Here is a 12010-nt window from a genome sequence, read left to right on the forward strand (position 1 = left end):
TGACACATAGTGCTTGACTCATAGTAGGCTCTTAGTAAACATTTGGTGAGTAAATGAATAAATGAAACGTCCATTCTCGGAGTCGGGGTCCTTGGGGGAAAAAAAGGAAAGGAAATCAATTAATTAATTAAATTTAATAATAAAGGCCGGGCGCGGTGGGTCACGTGTGTAATCCCAGCACTTTGGGAAGCAGAGGCGAGCAGATCGCTTGAGCCCAGGAGTTCGAGATCAGCCTGGGCAACACAGCAAGTCCCCGCCCACCTCAATAAAAAACAAAATTAGCTGGGCATGGTGGCTCTAATTTGTAGTCCCAGCTACTCAGGAGGCTGAGGTGGGAGAATCACTTGGAGCTGCACTCCAGCGTGGGTGACAGTGAGACCCCATTCCTTAGAAAAGTTGGCTGGTGTGGTGGCTCACGCCTGTAACCCCAGCACTTTGGGAGGCCGAGGCAGGCGGATCACGAGGTCAGGAGTTCTAAACCAGCCTGGCCAACATAGTGAAACTCTCGTCGCTACTAAAAATACAAAAATTAGCCGGGTGTGGTAACACGCTCCTGTAGTCCCAGCTACTAGGGAGGCTGAGATGGGAGAATCGCTTGAACCCGGGAGGCGGAGGTTGCAGTCAGCCGAGACCACATCATTGAACTCCAGCCTGGGTGACAGAGACTCCGTCTCCAAAAAAAAAGTCGTGGTCATAAAACTTGGTTCAGATGCCATCAGTGGCATGCCTTGCCTAGGGTCTTACCCTCCTTGTGGCCTCTGCACACCCTGCCTAGTCTTTCCTTCCCTCCTGACCTTTCTGAATCGATTCATCCTTTTGCCCCAAGCAGAATCCCACCTTCTCCAGGAAGGTGTTAGCCTTTGTAGGACCCACTCTGGGACACTTGTACCTGCTGCCTGCAGCCGTGACCTTTCACCTTCCAGAGGGCAGGGCGGTCTCAGCACCCTCTTAGTCCACAGCTGATCTTTTTTAGCTGCTGAAGGGTCCGGGGCTGTGCCCTGGGGAAGCCATGACACTCCCCTGCGTAGGGTCACTGGGTGGCTCCTGCAGCCAGACTTGGACACCCTCCCTTTGCAGATTTCTGTCTCCTCCCCAGGAACCAGCTGCCTTCCTTCCGGAGCTAACTCATTCTCATCCCACAGCCCCAGCATAATGGTTTCTGGCTCAGGGAGGCCTTTCCTGATGTGCCCTAGGTCTGCCTTCCCTGTGAGCAGCCCTCACTGTCCTCTGCCTTCCCCGTTGAGCTGCAGGGTGACCAACGTCAAGCAGAGGCCTCAGTGGGAAGGTCTAAAAAATAAAAATAAAATCAGGCCAGGTGTGGTGGCTCATGCCTGTAATCCCAGCACTTTGGGAGGTCAAGGCAGGAGGATCGCTTGAGGCCAGGAGTTCAAGATCAGCCTGGGAAACATGTTGAGACTCTATTTTTTTATTTTTTAAAGTAAAACTAGAAGTGATACCCGAGCTCTAGGTATTTGTCATAAATTAGGTTACATTCTCCCTGGAGGGAATCCAAGGAGGCAAAGTAGTCGAGTGGCCCTGAGGGTGCAGTGTCACAGGTAAGGTTGGTCCGAGGACAGCTCCCACCTCTTTATGGGAGGAGCTGGAGTCACCGCCTTCTTCTCAGTGGCTGCTACAGCAGAGCTGGAGGAGGGAAAGACTTCAGTGAGGGTTTCCAAAGAACAGTGTGGAAAGAAATGAGGGAGCCCACAGCTGCCCCAGGACAAACACACCCACAGGGACTTTCTGGACCTGCAGGACAGACAGCAGGGTGTTCCAGAATGCCAACCCCTCCAACGTGGCCCCTCAGAGGATCAGCCAATGCCAGGTGGGAGCTGGCAAGCCCCCTCTCTCCCCTGAGCCCTGTATGAATCCCCTGCTGTGGCCCCCAGGCCCAGAACCCACCGTTCTGGGCTCCTCCCTTCCCACTTTTGGTCTCCAGCGTACACAAGGCCCCCACCCCCATTCCTGCTGCCCCTCAAAACAGGATGCTGGCAAAAGGGCCAAGCGATCAGGTGACACTGGCCTCCAGCTCTTCCTGCCTCGGACTGGGCAAGAACTGCATGGCAGGCGCTACTGTGTGGGTGCAGAGCCAGGAAGATGGGGCACCGCCCTCAGGAAGACTCAGGCTGGTGGGGCTGAGAATCCATGCACAAATGGTAACTGCGAAACGCATCTCTGGCCCAGAGCTGGCCAAGAGGGAGCCCCCAGGAGACCCTGTGCCGGCAAGTCCAGGACGAGCACCCTCCCCTCTCACCCCACCCACCTGAGCCTGTGGGGCTCACATACCTCACAGCCTAAGCAAGAAATGAAGCAGGAGGGTGGGGTGATGGAGGAGGCGCCCCAGGGGTGGAGGCACAGGACCTCCCAGGAGCCTCAAGGAAATGGAAAAGGCAGAAGTGGCCTCCCTGGGAAATGCACACATCTCTGGGGGCATGGCAAGGGGCTGTGTGGGAACAAGGTATCTTGCCACACTCTGGTGCTGGACTCCAGTGAATCAGAAGGTGACAACAAGGACCACTCCACTGAGTTCCCTCTTTTTGAGACAGACTCTTGCTCTGTTGCCCAGGCTGGTGTGCAGTGGCACAATCTCAGTTCACTGCAACCTCCACCTCCCAGGCTTGAGTGATTCTCTTGCCTCAGCCTCCCAAGTAACTGGGATTACAGGTGTGTACCATCACTCCCGGCTAATTTTTGTGTTTTCTTTCTTGTTTATTATTTATGAGACAGGGTCTCACTTTGTCACCCAGGCTGGAGTGCAGTGGCACAATCTCAGCTCAGTGAAGCTTCCTCGACCTCCCACGTTCAAGAGATCCTTCTGCCTCAGCCCTTCAAGTAGCTGGGACTACGGGTGCACACCACCACACCCAGCTAATTTTTGTATTTTTTGCAGAGATGGGGTTTCCCCATGCTGCTCAGGCTGGTCTTGAACTTCTAGGCTCAAGCGATCCACCCGCCTCGGCCTCCCAAAGTGCTGGGATTACAGGCGAGAGCCACAGCGCCCCTAACTTTTGTATTTCAGTAGAGGCAGGGTTTCGCCCTGTTGGCCAGGCTGGTGTCGATCTCCTGACCCCTAGTGATCCGCTCACCTCGGCCTCCCAAAGTGCTGGGATTACAGGCGTGAGCTACCATGCCCAGCCTAAAAAATTTCTAATAGAGACGGGGTCTGTGTTACTCAAACAAGTCTAGAACTCAAGCAATCCTCACACCTCAGCTTCCCGAGTCACTGGGATTACAGGCATACACCACTGCGCCTGGCCTATTCAGAGTTCTTTTTTTTTTTTTTTTGAGATGGAGTCTCACTCTGTCACCCGGGCTGGAGTGCAGTGGCGCGATCTCAGCTCACTGCAAGCTCCGCCTCCCGGGTTCACACCATTCTCCTGCCTCAGCCTCCCGAATAGCTAGGACTACAGGCGCCCGCCACCACGCCTGGCTAATTTTTTGTATTTTTAGTACAGACGAGGTTTCAACATGTTAGCCATGATGGTCTTGATCTCCTGACCTGGTGATCCGCCCGCCTCCGCCTCCCAAAGTGCTGGGATTACAGGCGTGAGCCACCGCGCCCAGCCTCACAGAGTTCTAAGTACAGAGCAGGCCCTGCCTGACCTCATCACCTCCCAGATCTCAGCACACTGCAAGTCTAGCATCCCTATTTTATAAATGAAGAAACCAAGGCTCAAGGAGGCTGAGGGACTGCCCACACCGTGAGTTGGCTGTAGAGCCCAGACCCCAGCGGGAGTCCAGGCAAACTGGTTTGAAATCCTGCTTCTGCTTACTGCTGCCTGTGTGGCCCAGGCCAGTCACTTGGCTTCTGTGAGCCTCGATTTCCTCTTCTGCAAGAGGGGCCATCACCATTTAACTGGTGGAGTTATTAGGAGGTAGGCAGGACACTGACTCTGTGCCAGGCTCCAAGAGTTTACAAATATTAATTATGAGGACTAACCCTCATAACAGCTTTCTGAAGTAGATACTATTAGAGTCCCCATTTAATTAAGAGAAGACACCTGAAACCAGGGACCAAACTACTTTTTGAGAGGAGCCCAAGGTTTATACAGTTCTCTCTCTGAGAAGAATACATGGCCGGGCGCGGTGGCTCACAACTGTATTTCCAGCACTTTGGGAGGCTGAGGCCAGAGGATCACATGAGGTCAGGAGTTCAACACCAGGCTGACCAACATGGTGAAACCCCATCTCTACTAAAAATACAAAATTAGCCCGGCGTGGTGGCATGTGCCTGTAATCTCAGCTACTTGGGAGGCTGAGGCAGGAGAATCGCTTGATCCTAGGAGGTGGAGGTTGCAGTGAGCTGAAATCGCGCCACTGCACTCCAGCCTGTGCAATAAGAGTGAGACTGTCTCAAAATAAATAAATAAAATAAGAATTCATAATTATATAAACAGTAATGTCTCAGCTTTTCACAGGACCCTTGGAGGGACCCCGGAACTTCATCTGTTTTGTAGGATGCTGAGTCCTGGCTGAGGCGCTAACTTCTACCCTCCCCTGGGTTGGACTAAATGAGCTCTTGCTGAGCATGGTGACTCTCATTTGTAGTCCCAGTTACTCGGGAGGCCAAGGCAGGAGGATCGCTTGAGCCCAGGAGTTTGAGAACGGCCTAGGCAACAAAGCAAGACCCCATCTCTACAAAACATTTAAAAATTAACCCAGCATGGAGGCCGGGCATGGTGGCTCACGCTTGTAATCCCAGCACTTTGGGAGGCCAACGCAGGCGGATCACGAGGTCAGGAGATCGAGACCATCCTGGCTAACACGGTGAAACCCCGTCTCTACTAAAAATACAAAAACTTAGCCATGTGTGGTGGTGGGCACCTGTAGTCCTAGCTACTAGGCAGGCTGAGGCAAGAGAATGGCGTGAACCCCTGGGAGATGGAGCTTGCAGTGAGCCGAGATCGCACCACTGCACTCCAGCCTGGTGTGGGGATAAGAAAGAGAAATCAGACTGTTAATGTGTCTGTATAGAAAGTAGACTTATATAAGAGACTTCATTTTAATCTGTAACCCTACCCCCAACCCTGTGCTCCCTGAGACATGTGCTGTGTCAACTCAGGGTTAAATGGATTAAGGGCTGTGCAAGATATGCTTTGTTAAACAAATGCTTGAAGGCAGCATGCTCGTTAAGAGTTAAACAAATGCTTGAAGGCAGCATGCTCGTTAAGAGTCGTCACCTCTCCCTAATCTCAAGTACCCAGCGACACAAAACACCGCAGAAGGCCGCAGGGACCCCTGCCTAGGAAAAAGCCAAGTATTGTCCAAGGTTTCTCCCTACGTGATAGCCTGAGATATGGCCTCGTGGGAAAGGAAAGACCTGACCGTCCCCGAGCCCGACACCCGTAAAGGGTCTGTGCTGAGGAGGATTAGTAAAAGAGGAAGGAACGCCCCGTTGCAGTTGAGACAAGAGGAAGGCATCTGTCTCCTGCTCGTCCCTGGGCAATGGAATGTCTCGGTGTAAAACCCATCTACTGAGATAGGGGAAAACCGCCTTAGGCCTGAAGAGGGGACATGCGGGCAGCAATACTGCTCCTTAAGGCATTGAGATGTTTACGTGTGTACATATCTAAAGCACAGCACTTAATTCTTTACGTTGTTTATGATGCAGAGACCTTTGTTCACGTGTTTACCTGCTGACCTTCTCTCTACTATTATCCTATGATCCTGCCACATCCCCCTCTCACACATCACACCCAGTAATGATGAATAAATACTAAGGGAACTCAGAGGCTGGGTGGATCCTCCGTATGCTGAGCGCTGGTCCCCTGGTCACCCGATTTCTTTCTCTATACTTTGTCTGTGTCTCTTTCTTTTCCAAGTCTCTCATTCCAGCTAACGAGGAACACCCACAGGTGTGGAGGCGCAACCCACCCCTTCAGCCTGGGCGACACAGGGAGACTCCGTCTCAAAACAACAACAACAACAACAAAAAAACAGGCTGGGCAAGGTGGGTCACGCCTGTAATCCTAGCACTTTGGGAGGCCGAGTCGGGTGGATCACAAGGTCAGTTCAAGACCAGCCTGGCCAAGATGGTGAAATCCCGCCTCTACTGAAAATACAAAAATTAGCCGGGCGTGGTGATGGGCACTTGTAATCCCAGCTACTTGAGAGGCTGAGGCAGAGAATTGCTTGAACCCAGGAGGCGGAGGTTGCAGTGAGCCGAGATCACACCACTGCACTCCAGCCTGGGCGACAGAGTGAGACTCTGTCTCAAAAAAAAAAAAAAAAAAAAATTGACCCAGCATGGTGGCACTAATCTGTAACACCAACTACTGGGGAGGCCAAGGAAGGAGGGAAGGACTACTTCAACCCAGGCGTTCAAGGCTGCAGTGAGTGATGACTGCGCCATTGCACTTCATCCTGGGCAACAGAGCAAGACTCTGTCTCTAAAAACGAGTAAATGAGCTCTTGGACAAAAAGCTCCCAGCGGCACAGTTCCTGACGCAACTGATGCTTACTAAGTAGGATCTTGACAAGCACCCTTTCCACAAGTTGGGGAGACAGAGTGGGTTGCAGGAGGGGGCGTGGGGGCTGTGGTGAGCAGCACTGCAGATCCTCACCTCTCCGCTGGCTTGCCTGACACCAGTGCCTTCTGCGAGGACATGATGATGGAAGGGGGCACAGATTCCCGGCGGCCATCGCGAGTGCAATAGTAATTGTTGGAGAGCTTGTGGCTAGGACCCACAGGGAGCTTGGGAGGAGGTTGAGTTCTGAGGGGAAAAAAGATCAGCACTGAAGCAAAGGGACAGTCACTGTCATGGCCCCGCTGTGGGCCCGTCACCTCAGTCACAAAATGTGGGATCTACAGCCAGCCACTGGGATAAGCCACAGGCTGGGGGTGTCCCTTGGTACACTGGCAGGGACATATGCCTGTGGAGGGGTCCTGGGGCCAGAAGCAAATGGTGGCCCCTGGTCTGGATGTGAAGATGCCACCCCCAGGGACCCCACCTGTCCCGAATGTGGAGGGTACAGAGGACCCTTCCGAGGCTCCCAAGGCCCAGGACATATTTCCATGCCCCCGACCCCAAGGCTGAGCTTGGCAGCCAGCCCCACCTGACTCTGTCCACTCTGAGTGGCTTTTTCCCCTAAGGCCAGGCTCTGGACGCCCTGCGTTTCCTGTTATCTCAGGAAGTCTCTGGAGAACCCTGCTAGGATCAAGGCCCATTAATCAAAGAACGCCTTAGCCTTGGAGCCTGTCCAGATCTCTGCATTTCCTGCCACCACGTGGCCAGGCAACTCCTCTCTGGAGCCCAGAGAGGGGTGAACAGAGCTCGGTCTTGGCTTGAACTAAACCCTGGGCTGGATTTACCTGGAAGCCTGAGGTCTTAAAAGAAATGCTCAAAACAAGGATGGGCACGGTGGCTCATGCCTGTAATCTCAGCACTTTGGGAGGCCGAGGTGGGTGGATCACTTGAGGTCAGGCGTTCGAAACCAGCCTGGCCAACATTGCAAACCCCATCTCTACTAAAATACCAAAATTAGCCAGGCATGGTGGTGGGAGGCAGAGGTTGCAGTGAGCTGAGATCGCACCACCACACTCCAGCCTGGGCAACAGAGTGAGACTCCATCTCAAAAAAAAAGCTCAAAACAAAAGAGGGGCTTTCCAGAGAGAGGGAGCAGAGAAGACGGCAAAAACCGTAAATTGATCTGTTTCCACTTAGCCATGTTTCTAAGTCACTTTTTTGTCTGGGAACTGTTTCGCCAGAATTTAATTTTTTTCTAAGGCAGTGATCATATGCACTGCAGCCTGGGTGATATATGCAATCATATGATCAGCTCACTGCAGCCTCAACCTCCTGGGCTCAAGCAATGCTCCTGCCTCAGCTTCTCAAGTAGCTGGAACTACAGGCGTACACTACCACATCTGGCTAAAAACAATTTTTCTATTGTTTTTGTGGAGTCGGGGGTCCTGCTATGTTGCCCAGGTTGATGTCAAATTCCTGGCCTTAAGTTATCCTCTCACCTCGGCCTCCCAAAGTGCTGGGATTACAGGCGTGAGCCACCACTCCTGGCCTTTTTCTTAAAACAAGTGTTAGTCACTGTATTTTTTAAAAATAAGAAACATAAAGTAAAAAATGTTTAATATTAAAAGCAATATATTATGTGAAAGACTTTGCTTAAGGAGGCTGGATGTGGTGGCTCATACCTTGGGAGGCCAAGGTGGAAGGACTGCTTGAGGCCAGGAGTGGGTTTTTTTTGTTTTTTTGTTTTGAGATGGAGTCTCGCTCTGTCGCCCAGGCTAGAGTGCAGTGGTGCAATCTTGGCTCACTGCAACCTCCGCCTCCCAGGTTCAAGCGATTTTCCTGCCTCAGCCTCCCAAGTAGCTGGGACTACAGGTGTGTGCCACCATGCCGCTAATTTTTGTATTTTTAGTAGAGATGGGTTTTCACTATGTTGGTCAGGCTGGTCTCAAACTTCTGACCTTGTGATCCGCCTGCCTCGGCCTCCCAAAGTGCTGGGATTACAGACATGAGCCACCATGCCCAGCCAGAGGCCAGGAGTTTAAGACCAGCTTGGGCAACATGGTAAGACCTTGTCACTATAAAAAATTTTAAAAATTAGCCAGGCACGGTAACATGTGCCTGTACTCCCAGCTACTTGGGAGGCTGGAACAGGAGGATCACTTAGGCCTGGAAGTTCGAGGCTGCAGTGAGCTATGATTGTGCCACTGCACTCCAGCCTGGGTGACAGAAACCCAGTCTTTAAAAAAAAAAAAAAAAAAAAAAGCCAGGCGCGGTGGCTCACGCCGGTAATCCCAGCACTTTGGAAGGCCGAGGCGGACGGATCACGAGGTCAAGAGATCAGACCATCCTGGCAAACATGGTGAAACCCCGTCACTACTAAAAATACAAAAATTAGCTGGGTGTGGTGGCGCGCGCCTGTAGCCCCAGCTACTCGGGAGGCTGAGGCAGGAGAATCGCTTGAACCCGGGAGGCGGAGATTGCGGTGATCCGAGATCCGCCACTGCACTCCAGCTTGGCGACAGAGTGAGACTCCGTCTCAAAAAAAAAAAAAAGACCAATAAAACATCCACATGAGTCACTAGAGGGCGCCGTCATCCTAAAAAAGTCAAAACTTTCACAAAGCCATTTCCTCAACTGGCCCACAACTACCCTGATAGAAAACCAACTGGGGGGGTCGGGGGGTGGGGGGGAGAGAGCATCGGGAAGAATAGCTAATGGATGCTAGGCTTAATACCTAAGTGATAGGTTGATCTTTATCTTTGCAGCAAACTATCATGGCACATGTTTACCTTTGTAACAAAACTGCAAATGTACCCCAGAGCTTAACGTTAAAGTTGAAAACAAGCCGGGCGCAGTGGCTCATGCCTGTAATCCCAGCACTTTGGGAGGCCGAGGCGGGCGGATTACGAGGTCAGGAGTTCGAGACCAGACTGGCCAACATGGTGAAACCCCGTCTCTACTAAAAATACAAAAAATTAGCCGGGCGTGGTGGCACAAGCCTGCAATCCCAGCTACTTGGGAGGCTGAGGCAGGAGAATCGCTTGAACCCGGGAGGTGGAGATTGCAGTGAGCTGAGATTGTGCCATTGCACTCCAGCCTGGGCAACAAGAGCAAAACTCTGTCTCCAAAAAAAAAAAAAAAGTTGAAAACAAAGTTTGATACTTCTAATATTTGGAATTAGTCATAACATATAGGCATTTACATAAATTTCGTTATTTTAATGCTATTTTTCTTCGTTTCATTATAATCCTCAATGACTGCCTTACCTCTGCCTACCCCTTTGACTTCATAGATTATACCATTATCCCTTTCCCTCAATGGGTTCCATCCATACTGGCCTCCTTGCACTCAGGCTCTGTCCAGCCTGACAGTCTTAGCCCTTCCTGTTCCCTCTGCTCAGAATATTTTTTCTCTTTTTTTTTATTTTTTTGAGACAGAGTTTTGTTCTGTCACCCAGGCTGGAGTGCAGTGGTGCGATCTCAGCTCACTGCAATATCCACTTCCGGTGTTCAAGCGATTCTCCTGCCTCAACCTCCCGAGTAGCTAGGACTACCGGCGCGCGCCACCACGCCCGGCTAATTTTTGTATTTTTAGTAGAGAGTGGGTTTTACTATGTTTCACTGTGTTGGCCAGGCTGGTCTCAAACTCCTGACCTCGTGATCCACCTGCCTCGGCCTCCCAAAGTGCTGGGATCACAAGCGTGAGCCACCGCGCCCGGCAAGAATGTTTTTTCAATAACTATTCTTTGAATGGGTCCTTCCCATCATTCAGGGGACTCAACTGTCAATTTCCAAAGAAAGATCTTTCCCAATCATCTGGCTTTACGTAGCCACTCTCCAGCTTCCACTTATTTTGTTTTGTCTTCAAAGCATTCCAGAACAATACTACCTGCTGTGTTTGTTGCCCTACTATGCTTCTCCCTAGAATGTGGCGTCCATGAAAGAATGTGGATAACCTTCCTGGTTCACAAAGTTAAACCCAAGGCTGAGGTCATACATGACAGGGGCTTGTAAATATCAACTAATATTTTAATATAAATGAGTCTGAAATCAGGACACTTCTGGGTTCAAGTCCCCGCTGCCACTTTTTAGCTTCTGAGTGACTTGAGGCAAATGATTTAGCTTCTCTGGACCTCTTTTTTCATCTGTAGCTTGGGGATAACACTGACTAACATGGCCACGCTGAGCACTGCAAAGCTAGCCTGATTCCAACTCAGAATGCACGCCCGGCCTCGCTGTTTCAGGAGGGCTGTCCTCCGGAGTTCAGCAAGGTTAAAGGCAAACCTCTGCCTCCACAGCCTGGCAGGGGACTGGTGGCAGGATGTCAGCCCTGCGTTTCAGGGGTCTAAAGGAACACAGATTTTGTTTTTGGTGGAGAAAGGACAGAGCCAGAGGCTGGGCAGCGAGCGGGGCCTGCTCACCGCTTGGAGATCTCCTGGTAGCGCAGCTGCAGCTTCGCCTGCAGGTCTTGCTGTGGGAAGAGGAGAGGGGAGGTCGGCCTGCAAGGCACCCCAGGAGAGAGGAAAGGAGAGGGCGAGGGACCAGGGATGGCCCGGGGATGCACATTTTAAGGGAAGGCAGGGGATGAACACTCGGGGAAACGGATGTGGGTCCTGCAGGTGAAGAGGAAAGCTAGAGTCCGGGCCCACAGATCCAAGGCTAAGAAGGTCGGGGACTGGGGAAATCCCAGGCCTGAGTGGTTCCCAGGCCAGGAGAGGGTCCCGGGCTGAAGGGGTCACGAGCTGGGGGTTCCCAGGGAGATTGGGGGAGAGCGAAGGGTCCCGGCTTAGGAGGGAGGTGAGGAGCAGGAGCGGGTCCAGGACACACGAAGCCCGAAGCCCCCCATGGTGCAGCCCTGTCCGCCCCGCGCACCCCGGACGCCCAGTTCCGTAGCCGCTGGATGAGACGGGTGGCGGACGCCATCTTCCGTCCGCGATGTTGAAGGGCGCAGCCGGTGACGTCTCCACCGCTGGGGCTGCTGGGAAAGACGCGGCGTGGTATCGCGAGACGGGAGTGGGCGGGGCTAGAACGTCCTATAAAGTCTCTCCCCGAAGCACGTGACTTCTCTCCGCCAGACCGCCGCCGCGCCGCCATCATGGATACCAGTCGTGTGCAGCCTATCAAGCTGGCCAGGGTGAGGTGGGGGCCCGAATTTGGGGCCAGGGGGAGGGAGTAGAGGAGCCAAACGGGCCGGGTCTGAACCCAGCTTCTTTCCTCCAGGTCACCAAGGTCCTGGGCAGGACCGGCTCTCAGGGACAGTGCACGCAGGTAATCGGGTGGGGGCATTTGGCCGACTGCCGGGGACCTAAACCCTGATGTGACCCCTACCCTGCCCTAACCCTGCCAGCCGGAATCCGGGAGCCGATGCTCATTTCATCCCAGGGTTCTGATGGTTCCCTTTAACGATCTGTGTTCTGGCCCCGACACGTTCTCTAAATTCATATCTGCTTCCCACTCCGCGGTGCCTTTCCGCGGCCCGCCCTAACTTCTTCCTCCACTCCCCGGTGGGGACCCGTAGGTGCGCGTGGAATTCATGGACGACAC

The 12010-nt window shown here is 52.6% G+C and overlaps 1 protein-coding gene across 1 annotated transcript; it reads right to left on the minus strand.

The window, feature by feature from the left end:
• Positions 1-1410: 1410 nt before the first annotated feature.
• Positions 1411-11984, minus strand: NDUFA7 (NADH:ubiquinone oxidoreductase subunit A7). The gene is made up of 4 exons (XM_002828598.6): positions 11339-11984; positions 10888-10937; positions 6564-6713; positions 1411-1641 (listed from the first exon to the last, which is right to left on the minus strand). The coding sequence occupies exons 1-4, from the start codon at positions 11750-11752 to the stop codon at positions 1551-1553; spliced, it is 705 nt and encodes a 234-aa protein (XP_002828644.3). The 5' UTR covers positions 11753-11984; the 3' UTR covers positions 1411-1550.
• Positions 11985-12010: the final 26 nt, after the last annotated feature.

Source organism: Pongo abelii, chromosome 20, assembly GCF_028885655.2.
Source record: "Pongo abelii isolate AG06213 chromosome 20, NHGRI_mPonAbe1-v2.0_pri, whole genome shotgun sequence".
NCBI lineage: Eukaryota > Metazoa > Chordata > Mammalia > Primates > Hominidae > Pongo > Pongo abelii.